Source organism: Artemia sp. Qi Xiang Cuo, chromosome 1, assembly GCF_049724085.1.
Source record: "Artemia sp. Qi Xiang Cuo chromosome 1, ASM4972408v1, whole genome shotgun sequence".
In the NCBI taxonomy this organism is placed as follows: Eukaryota; Metazoa; Arthropoda; class Branchiopoda; order Anostraca; family Artemiidae; genus Artemia; species Artemia sp. Qi Xiang Cuo.
Genome location: NC_142794.1, coordinates 64,888,371 through 64,900,599, shown reverse-complemented (window position 1 = coordinate 64,900,599; position 12,229 = coordinate 64,888,371). Strand labels below are relative to the sequence as shown.

Genomic DNA, 12,229 nt, shown 5'->3' with positions numbered 1-12,229 from the left:
TAGCTACTTTAAATCAAAGCCAAGTAGAAATAAATTCAAATAATAATTTAAGCTTAAAAAGGAACATATATCACTATCAATTAATTAAAACAACCCGAAAAGATCAGAAATTACAATGAATAATCAAATCAAACTTAATACGAACAGAAGTTGTCATACATAGGAGCAGGGCTAACGCCCCTAAGCCTCGTAAAGATCAGAGTGTCATTTGCCCTTTACTGTAAAACAAACTATATTTTTAACGTTTTCTCTCTAATAACGTTAATAAATCTAAAATTGCTGAGGCTTCAGGAATAAATACTATTACAGTTTTAACTATCAATTATCTTTTTTCAGAAATTTCGGAAACAACGTTGATTTACTTTCTTATTTTCGTTTGTGTGGACGTTCGTTTTTGGGTGTATGGCAACTTGCTTGTAGTCACACGTATTTATGTATGTATGTTATAGGATAGCAATCTTCTTTCTTTGACAAAAATCAGTAGAATTAATCATATATTCCAGGATAAATAGACCACAAAACCGGAATTAGAGTTTAACTACACAAGTACAAGAGTTCTAGCTGAGTTGTTACCATGCTAGCCTTGCAATCATAAATCCTTCGTGATGCAGGATTAAGTTCTGGTAAAACACTTCCACGTTTCCAGCTTGATCAGTTTAGCTGATTTATCAGTACAAAGTAAAAAGTGTAAACACACACGCTTTATCATAAAGCAAATTTCGGGTGAATATTTCTGATGGGTTACCACCGCTCCATTAGCCTATTAGCCCTAAAACATCAATACTGGTTCTAGCAATGCGATATTCCCACTTTTACTGCTAATTGTTTTCCTAACCTATCTGTTAATAGTACGATAATGACAATGATAATTTATTTCAACTTTTTCTACGATATAAAATACTCTAGAAATAGTACAACAAGGAAATATAAAGAGGGAAAAGCTAAAACACCAACAATAAGAAGACTTACAAAGACGCCAAATAACTCAACTACTTAGACTACGCGATCGAGGCGGTATGTCACAGCACTTTTAAGATGATCGCGAGATCTATCTACCCGTTACGGGTCCACTTTCAAAGAAAAATTAGAAGCTCCATACCACAGTATATAAATATTAGACAGTATGATCGTCTCCTATCTCACCCATTATATAAACCCGGACCGAGGTGCTGGTGCTCCAGAGAACGTAAAAACATAAGCGAAATTAGATCTTTTCACGGGTAGACAAGTCCGATTTCTCTTGAACGTGAAACTTGGCTTCAACGTTGGAACACTAAATTTTAAAGAAACTAGTTTTAAATTAATTTATTCCAATACATATATGAAAATCGGTAATTAGTAGTGCAAAGTTATTATTAGATGTTTTTAGGAATTACAAGTAGGTTTCGAAGTCTCGAGTTGGATTTAAAGGCATTTTGAGAACGTTTCTGTCAAAATACGTGTTCCAAGGTAATTGGACCGCTGATGGCAGACCAAATGAGAAGAGTTGTTTGTAAGCGCTAATGAAAGAGTATGTGGGAGGAGCTGTTTGTTCGCACCGAGAATGAAGAGCCAAAAATCATCTGCGGTGAACTTACTGCTAATTATCTTTATACAGTGCCCCATACTATACTTAATCATAATTTATTGATGAACAGTCTAAATTGGCACTTAATAAAAAAAAGGCTTGCAGAAACGAAAAAATAAAGATTGGACTAGTTATTCTTAAGAGTATTTTAAAAAAAAAAAAAAAAATCAATTGGGCAAGGAAAAATATAGGTCAATAATCTATGCTAAGTGAATTTATCCAAGAATATTAGCCATAAATCATGACATACAGTACTGATAAGGTAACGCCAAGGGTAACGAAAAAAAATAATTTAATCTTTCGACAATTAGATACTGAAAAGAGGGGATAAAAAAAACCGAATTAAGCAAATAAGATTTAGATTCAATAAAAAAATCTGGTAATATAACTTGTATCTCAACCGTTCGGGTAGCCCTATGTGGCAATAAAAGCCAAATTCTATTGATACGGATTAGCATCCTAAACAGTACTAGCCAGTATTCAACAGTGCTATTTTTTGGAAGATATTACCTCTCTTCTCAGACTTAAAAATCAATTAAAATGTTTGCAATAGAAGGTGAAAATTTCCTAAAAAGATGTTAAAAACGAGATTTTTCTTTAGTGCATTTGGAAAATTGTTGGCTCATACCCACAATGGAAAAAAATCCTGAAATAAGCTTTTCCATTTCTCTCTAGAAATGGAAAATTTCTAGAGAGTAGAGAAAATTTCCAGTTCTCTCTACCCCCTAAAAATAATTTCCTGTGAATGGCTGCAGCACGTAAGAGGGCAAATATTTTATTCTTCTTATTACCTCTACCATTAAATTTTGAAATTAACAGATGGGTGGTAAATACGAAACAACAAGAAAAAAAACTGGGCAAGGCCCAGTTTTTGAGAAAAAGTCTTTATTTCTCAGGACATGGGAGAAGCAATGTCTAAGAGCGCATTCAACTTAACGTCATCTCAATGCACAGCAAGGAATATGACATCCAATAATTCTGAAGGAGAATCGACGACAATTTCGTGCACCCATTTGAAAGTTTGGATATCATCTTCTAGCGGGTGGAACACCCAGAGGGATGAGACATTCAACAGAGCCACCAAAAATCTCCCAAATCATTCAGGACATCCAGGAAGTACATACCCAACTTAATCGAGAGCATGAAAGAATCGATTCAACAGCAACGTTACCAACATTGGTGACTGATCACCAGATCTAGTGATTTTTTCTGTCTGTTTTTTTTTTTGTGATTTTTGGTGATTTTACCTATAGTAATTATAGTTAACAAAAATTGTTGATTTTACTATGTATGAGCTGCAACTTCTGGAAGCAGTAAGGTAAATTAAGATAAAAATCCAACTGAAATGGAACCTATTGTCAGCAGATGGCAAATTGTGGCTTATTGAAATAGACAATCAGAGAAGACATCACAAGCCCTGCCACACAATCTTTGAATAAGAAAACCTGAAAAAAAAATTCAGAAAAGGCGGTTGCAAGATTTATGGCAAAAGGTTCGATCTTAAAAATCTGCTACTGATGCTGAAAATAGATTTTATTCTATATTCAAAGCCTAAGTAGGTAGGGTTAAGTATGCAAATTTCTAGCCTTTAAAGTGCATAGTAAGAAAAGATGAACGAAAATTTATTCATCTATTTCTAATCATATATTTGGCAAACAGATAAACTATGCAACTTCGAAATCTTTAACCTTAAATGTTGGTGATACAGCTGTTAGCCTAGCCAACAAACCTTAATCTCTGCTTTTCAGTAGAGGCTCTAACTTTCCATTATGGTAAAGGTGCAGGTCAGGGATCCCTGATTAAAAAAAAACCTTACTTTATATTATTCAGTAATTAGGCTATAAAGTTGCAGAAAGGCTGGTAGATTTCTAGACTAACTTGAAATGAAAATATATTCCATAGTAATTTAATTTTCAATTCAGCTTCCAGTACTTTTTGAAATATAATAATCAATTTCATCGCAAATTTTCTTTCAGAAGCTACAAAAGGCATTCGAACTTCTTATTGTTTTCCATGAATTGTTGACACCTCACTTTTCCTCTTCTCAAAAGAATTTTCAAATAATGAAAGCATATCATGCATAAAAAAAGACTAATCATCATGATCATCAATATTGACTATGTAGAATAATGAAAATTTGGACATGCTCTAAATCACCAAGAGATTCGACAATAAAAATTATTGTTTAATCATTTCGGTCATGGAGTGCGTCTTGGATGGAAAGTTACAAGGGAAAGTTTTGCTGGGAGGTTTCGCATAGACTTTCTTTCTCTACATTTTTTCTACAGCCTCCTCTTTGTTGGTCCACGATGTGCACCTCTATGGTACTCCTAATAAAGAAGCTTGCTTCTTCTTTTTTCTCCTCAGTCTGTCGTTTTTTTTCGGTCCAGGCTTACATTTACGAACGACAGTTATTTCTTTCATCTTGCTATCTTCCAGTACGAGATCATTTCCTCGTTAAAGAAATTTATAAGCCAAATCGATGACCTGATTTCATTTTCTCTGGAAATCTAAGAACGGTAGTACGAGACAATTGGTGTTACTTCAGGACCTTCAGATAATATGAATCTTAAGAATCCAAGCACAGCAAAAGACTTCTTCCCGCCTTACCCATGTAGGAGGACTTATGTGACTTATGTTACTTCAGCAGCATAAGACTTATCAGTACAATTGAATTTGCTACCAAGCCCTTTTATTGATGGTTGGCTCTATGAAGAAGTTACGGAAATTGTGCGAAATAAGTAAAAAAGCTTGAAAAACTCTTCATTTAGAGATTTGTCAAAGTATTTTATAAAGCATTTTAGCTAATGAACAATCAACTTCCGTAATTCTTTAGAAGCAGGCTTTTGTTTATTACCTGGACAATTAAAATCAGTATATATAAATAGATTGAGCTTAAAGCCAAAGAAAGAGAGAGAGAGAGAGAGAGAGAGAGATATAAAGAGAGAGAGAGAGAGACAGACAGAGAGAGAGAGAGAGAGAGAGAGAGAGAGAGAGACATAGAGAGAGAGAGAGATAGAGAGAGATAGAGAGAGAGGGAGATATAGAGATAGAGAGAGAGACAGAGAGAAAGAGAGAGAGAGATAAGGATTTATTGACAAAACATATAAACAAAAATTTATTGCTACTTCCCCTAAAAAGCAAAGCGTGCCCGTTGCTACTTCCCCAAAAGGCAAACAATATACTCCAAAATCAGAAAAAACCCGCATTGATAAGAAACCCTTTTTCTACATTTCTTACAAGTTTTCCAGCTTCTATAATGAAAATTCCTACAGAGAATGTCAGCCGAGGCAAGATAGAGCTTAAAATTTCAAGAAAAATCTATCACCCTTCCCCTCTAAGCTCTCTCCTTAAATCAGACAGCTTCTTGAAACTGAGGAGAAAGCGATAGTTTTTTTTTCTTGGGCCTATTACAGCTCTGTAACGTCACTTCGACATAATAACAAAAATCCGACAATTTATTACCATATTTTCAAGCATCAGATCTTTGGCGGTCAAATATCTGAAAGTCTTAATTGAAAATTCCAGCGCCGTCCCAGTTGTCCATTGTCCATACCAACTAATTTATTGTTGGATCTTTGATGTAATTAATTAAAAAAAAAACTTTCCGAAAAATAAGTTTTTCAAAGAAAAGTAAAGGCCATTTTAAACTTGTGCTCAGCAGATACAAATAAGTGTTAAAATTCAAACTCAAAACGAACAGAAATTACGATTAAAGAATAAATGATACCCAACACGAACAGAAATTAAATAAAAAATCAAAGGAAAAAACATGCAACAAGTAATAACATAAATAAATAAATAGATCTTAAAGCGAGTAATGCTTAGATTGAATATAAAAATCAAGCTTAAAACGAAAACAAATATTTTGCTATTAAAGTATAAATGAAACTTAAAACGAACATAAATTAAATAACAATCAATGCAAACAAACATACAATATTTATTAATGTAAATGAATAAATAAATCTTAAAACGAGTGAGAATTAAATTGAATATGCAAATCAAGTTTGAATCGAATAAAAATAACTACAAACAAGAGTTTGGGTATCGCCTCACTGCAGAAGCCTAAAACCTACTGCGTCATTGGCGCTTTACTGAAAACAATTATTTCATTAATTAAGATTTTGTGGAATAAATATCAGCATATGTATATTAAATTGACAGTGCGCATTTTTTTTCAGTAAACTCATTTGAATTTTTTTTTTCAGTAAAGTACAAATTATATTCTGGTTTTTAGAAAGCATAGGGGTTTTGAACCCTACTCATATTAATTTATGCTCGTTTTGAGTTTGACTCTAATATTTATTTTAATATTTGTTCGTTTTGGGTTTCATTTATTTATTGATACTGATTTGGGGTAGTTGTATGCTTGGTAGATTATATGACAATCTGGCCGCCAGGTTTTGAAAATGTGAATCATACCACAACGGAATGGGACTGCTATGAGAATTAGCCTACCCTTCACCCCCTAAATTGACCATGCAGATTCAAAAATACCAATGGCACTTGCTTGCGAGTGGTGAAACACTCCGAAACTTGACATTTTATTATATTTTGGTGTTTCATGCAAGAAAATGCATGTTCCACAAAGTTTAAGGTGCAGTTTTCCGCTCAAATAGAAATGCCTAGAAGCCATAGAATGTTTTCATAACAAACCAACACGATTAGTTAGAAAAAATGGCAGAGTTAAAAAAATGGCAAAACTATATGAGTCTTGAACAGTCATGGAAAGTATAAACAAAATCAAATTGAATATTAGATATATAATTATATTAATTGTTGAGAGATCCATCAGTTCAAGATATTTTTTTCACTGTAATTTTATTTTCATTTTCAATGCTGTAAGAACTGGAAAATAATAAATTTGTAATATACGAGTAATTCGTTTTCAGTGAAGCACCAATGACGCAGAAGGCTTTAGGTTTTTACAGTTAAAGAAGGGGGCAGTATCCAAATTTTGTTTGTAGTGAAACTATATTTGTCTTGACTAATCTTGAAAAAAACTAATAAATTAAACTGAATATTTGATGCATAATGATATTAATTGCTAAAAGTTCATCAGTTCAAACTTTTACTGTAATTTTAATATTTGTTTTCAATATTAAGTACAAAATAAAACATTTGTAATATAATTCGTTTTCAGTAAAGCGCCAATGACGCCGTAGGTTTTAGGCTTCTGCAGTGAGACGATACCCAAACTCTTGTTTGTAGTTATTTTTATTCGATTCAAACTTTATCTGCATATTCAATTTAATCTTCAATCTTTTTAAGATTTATGTATTCATTTACATTAATAAATGCTGTATATTTCCTTGCGTTGACTGTTATTTAATTTCTGTTCGTTTTAAGCTTCATTTATACTTTAATAGCAAAATATTTGTTTTCTTTTACAGATTGATTCTCATGTTCAATCTAAGCAATACTCTCTTTAAGATATATTTATTCAATTTATGTTATTAATTGCTTTATGTTTTTTGCAACGATTGTTTATATAATTTCTGTTCGTTTTGGGTTTCATTTATTCTTTAATAGTAATTTCTGGTCGTTTTGAATTTTAACAGGTATTTGTATCTCCTGAGCTTAAGTTTAAAATGGCCTTTACTTTTCTTTGAAAAACTTATTTTTTCGGAAAGTTTTTTTAATTAATTTTTTTTCCTTTTTTATTGCAAAGTTTCAAGTTTTTATGGCATGGGGGGGGGTGCTTACTGTCCGATTATTATTGACTTTAAAAAACGGATCTAGAACTTTCAGTTTAAATCGAATGAGGCTTTTTTCAACATATATACAACTACCTCTTTGATAAAAACCTTATGTATGAACAATAGACAGCTTGCATAACTTGTGGACAGTAATGGACAAAAATGAATGGATTGAAAAAAAAGCTCCAATAAGGAGGTTCAGACCATTTCACTTACTGACACAAAGGCATCACGACTGTTTGGAATTGACCTTAATAGGATTTTGTGTGCCAAAGCAATTTTACATCTATCTCAGAGTATGTATTTTAACCTTATAATTGGATAATTATAATATATTTCCTATGTGTTCTTCCCATACCAAACCCCTTCCCATAAGTTATAAGCTCCTTTTAATAGGTTACGCCCCACGGCATAACTTACAATGCCTACCCCCGGGCCCTGGTGGGCTGTGTCGACACCGGCGTTTTTTGTTATCAGAACTTTGAACTATTTTAACAAAAGTCAATCTCAAAATTTTTATCTGATGCATTTAGGGCGTGGAGGAGGGGGAGGGAGGTAGTCACCCTCCCATCTCTTTTGAATCTTAAAAAGTGAACAAGAAATTTCAACTTTCAGTCAAATGAGACCTCTCCAAAGTTTATACGAGCATCCCTTCCATATTCAAAGACCTAATTTCCAGAACTTAAAACTACGTTTAATAAAATGGCTGTCTCAAAATTTTGATTGGATATTTTTCGGGAAACGGTAGGTGTGAGAGGGGGGCTAGCTGCAAAAAATCACTTTTGACTATTAAAAAGGGCATTAGCCCTTTGAATTTCCAATCGAATGAGCCTTTTTTTAAGTTTCTACGACACCGCTTTCTATAAAAACCTTATATGCCCCCAGAGCATAACTTAAAACCCTTGCCCTGAAGGTTGTGGGGGAGTGTCCTCCTCAAAAACATATTTTCTATCTGGAAATCAACTACGCTGAACAAAATGGCTATCTCAAAATTTTGATTGGATGTGTTTGGGGAAATGATCGGCGGGGGGGGGGAGGGGAATAGTTACACTCCAATCACTTTCAACTATTAAAAAGGGCACTATATGCCCCCAGTGCATAATTTAAAACCCTTGCCCTGATGGTTGTGGGGGAGTATCCTACTCAAAAACATGTTTTCTATCTGGGAATCCACTACGCTGAACAAAATGGCTATCTCAAAATTTTGATTGGATGTGTTTGGGGGAATAATGGGCGTGGGGGGGCTAGTTGCCCTCCAATTACTTTCGACTATTAAAAAGGACACTAGCTCTTTAATTTCCAATCGAATGAACCTGTTTTGAAGTTTCTACGACAACGCCTTCTATAAAAACCTTATATGCCCCCAGGGCATAACTTAAAACCCTTGCTCTGAGGGTTGTGGGGGAGTGTCCTCCTCAAAAATATATTTTCTATCTGGAAATCAACTACGCTGAACAAAATGGCTATCTGCAAATTTTGATTTGATGTGTTTGGGGAAATGATGGGCGTGGGGTGAGGGTGGGGAGGGGGCTAGTTACACTCCAATCACTTTCGACTATTAAAAAGGGCACTAGCTCTTTAATTTCCAATCGAATGAGCCTGTTTTGAAGTCTCTACGACAACACCTTCTATAAAAACCTTATGTGTCCCCAGGGCATAACTTTTAACCCGTGCCCTGAGGGTTGTGGGGGAGTGTCCTCCTCAAAAATATATTTTCTATCAGGAAATAAACTACGATGAACAAAATGGCTATCTCAAAATTTTTTTTTGGTGTGTTTGGGGGAATGATGGGCTTGGAGGGCTAGTTACACTCCAATCACTTTCGACTATTAAAAAGGGCACTAGCTCTTTAGTTTCCAATCGAATGTGCCTGTTTGGAACTTTCTATGAGAACGGATTCTATAAAAGCCTTATATACCCCAATATCATATCTTAAAACCCTTGCCCTGATGGTTGTGGGGGAGTGTCCTCCTCAAAAATATATTTTCTATTTGGAAATCAACTACGCTGAACAAAATGGCTATCTGGAAATTTTGATTGGCTGTGTTTGGGGAAATGATCGGCGTGGGGGGGGGGGAGGGGGGCTAGTTAAACTCCAATAACTTTCGACTATTAAAAAGGGCACTAGCTCTTTAATTTCCAATCGAACGAGCCTGTTTTGAAGTTTCTATGACAACGCCTTCTATAAAAACATTTTATGGCAAAATGGACTTACATACAACCCTTGCTCTGAGGATTATGGTGGGGTGTACTCCTATAATATACATTTTATATTTAGAAATCAACTATGCTGAACTAAACAGATCTCTCAAAATTTTGACTGGATGTGTTTGGGGAAATGATGGGCATGGGGGGGGGCTGGTTACCCCCCGAAAATTTTCGACCAGTAAAAATGGCACTATCCCTTTAATTTCCAATCAAATGAGCTTGTATTAAAGTTTCTACGACTACGCCTTCTATAAAAACTTTATATGCCCCCAGCGTATAACTTAAAACCCTTGCCCTGAGGGTTTCGGGGGAGTGTCCTCCTTAAAATATATTTTCTATCTGGAAATCAACTACGCTGAACAAAATGGTTATCTGAAAAATTTGATTTGATGTGTTTGGGGAAATGATGGACGTGGGGGGGGGGGCTAGTGAAACTTCAATCACTTTCGACTATTAAAAAGGGCACGAGCTCTTTAATTTCCAATCAAATTAGCCAGTTTTGAAGATTCCACGACAACGCCTTCTATAAAAACCTTATATGCCCCCAGGGCATTACTTAAAACCCTTGCTCTGAGGGTTGTGGGGAGTGTCCCCCTCAAAAATAATTTTCTATCTGGAAATCAACTACGCTGAACAAAATGGCTATCTCATAATTTTGATTGGATGTTTTAGGGGGAATGGTGGGCGTGGGGAGGGGGCTAGTTGCCCTCCAATCATTTTCGACTATTAAAAAGGACGCTAGAAATCTTAATTTCCAATCGAATGAGCCACCTTTGAAGCTTCTACGACGACCCCTTCCATATAAAGTGCTTCTGGGAAAAAAATAAAATAAATAAACAATAATAAAACATTGGAGACATATAGCCTTTACTATAGGCAACGCTATAGCGTTGCCTCTGAATGATGTGAGACTGTCCAGAGATCGAAATATGGCTTAGACTTTAAGGGCAAACACAATAGTTCTTGATAAATTACACATTACAGCCAGTCACTAGACGTAAATACCACTAGCTTCGCTTAATAGATATGGACGTACTCGGTATACTAAAGTATTTTACTGCTAATTTGCATTTTGGTGTTTTTTTTTAGATAAAAAGGTGAGTAATTTTGTCTTGGTTACCAACCCTTTTCAACAGGGCCCAAGACATTCGTTATGCAAGCAGAGTCAGTGTCTTCCATTTAACTAATATGAACTTATCTCAAATCTTAGATTTGAGATAACTATTTTCAAATCTTAGATTTTTCTTATCCGTACCGAAAAACAAATTTTTGCTTTTTAAACTAGCTAATATACGAGACAAATTTTTACAGCACACTTGTTGCAGTTTTTTAAGACTAATATTCCCTCAAACCTCCAGGCCCAGGTTACCGTCAATAACAGCAAATCATCTCAGGTTGTGGTATATCCATCATTTTTCACTGAATATATTCTACAGGAAAACCAATATTAGTATTAATATATTAGTATATTTGACAGAAAAAAAACACAGGGCCATAGTTACAAAAAAAAAAAATAATATACTCATATGTAGATTAAAATTTTACGGCGAGCATAACATTATTATGGATAAAAAAATTGATACAGCCAACTAAGTTGGTTGACAACTGTCTAAAATAAATGAATACTGTCATGCTTGTTCGCAAAGAGAAACGATACTAACTAAGATTGACCTGGAAGCCCTACTCCCTGAAGAAATGATGTCCTGCATTTTTTTTTGCAAATTTTTCATGCCCTCTCCTCTAAGAATCGGCAATGTGTTCACTTACGATTAGGCTATAATAATGAGTAGAAACAGCTAATATTTTACAAAGGGGGGCCACATGATTTTTCCAGAGAGGAGTGGAGGGGGGGGGAATGAAATGCCAAAAAGGTCAGTTTACGCCACTAATTTCATGCCCCTCCCTCAAAGAAATGGAGCTGAATATATCTATGAGTAGGCAATAGTAATGGGCGAACACAGTCATAATTTTGTAGAGGAAAAGGTGAATTAGATGCTTAAAGACAACATTTTGTTGTTTTTTTTCATATTTTGGAGAAAATTTGTCCTTTCAAATAATCTTCGAAGGGAAGTTGCGGAATCCTCCATTCATGTGCGCAGATACGAGACGAGTTACTAACTTTTTTAAAGGTACAAAACGAACTTTTAGATTTAAATACAATTTTGTAAAAATACAAAATTTAAAATTAGATTTAAATTATACCGATAAAAACAACGGTATATCTTACCCCAGTCGAAAGCCATGACTCAGTCTCAACCAATTCGCTCCAGCTAGTTTCGTCTGCGACGGTGGCAAATTTACATTTTGCAAAACTTTCTTCTGGAAGGAATCGATTCAGTAAATCCTTTCCAGTTGCTTCTCGTATTGCTCTTGCAGACATTATTCAGTCTAAAATGAAATAGTGAGATGCTTACAACTGAATTTCCAAAAACAGACTGATACCTTTTCGTCAAGACCTCTTTTCCGCAATCAATTTAAAGAGCGCAGCCTCTAGTTTAGTAGAGATAAGAGCGAGAGTTCTCATAAAAATCAATGGGAAACACCTTAGGATTTCCCAACATTTTGTACAGTGTATAATATCGGCTTAATTTGGGAAACTAAAAAAAAATATTGAAGTGACAGAAAAATCCCAGACTGGATATGTTGCTTTACTGTAAGACTTCGATAATCTGGTTTACGTTTTTAGACAATTTCGAAACATGCTATAGAAGTGAATAGCCCAAAATTTGTTTTCGATTTGCCATCCAGAATT

General features: G+C 34.7%; 1 protein-coding gene across 1 annotated transcript in view; it reads right to left on the bottom strand.

Annotated features, from left to right (window-relative positions):
- ATPCL (ATP-citrate synthase) overlaps positions 1–11,898 on the bottom strand; it is a 68,364-nt gene extending 56,466 nt beyond the window's left edge. The window contains exon 1 of the mRNA XM_089086052.1: positions 11,705–11,898. Within this exon, the coding sequence (XP_088942178.1) occupies positions 11,705–11,857 (153 nt within the window). The 5' untranslated portion in view covers positions 11,858–11,898. The remainder of the gene's footprint in view (positions 1–11,704) is intronic.
- Between the last annotated feature and the right edge of the window lie 331 nt (positions 11,899–12,229).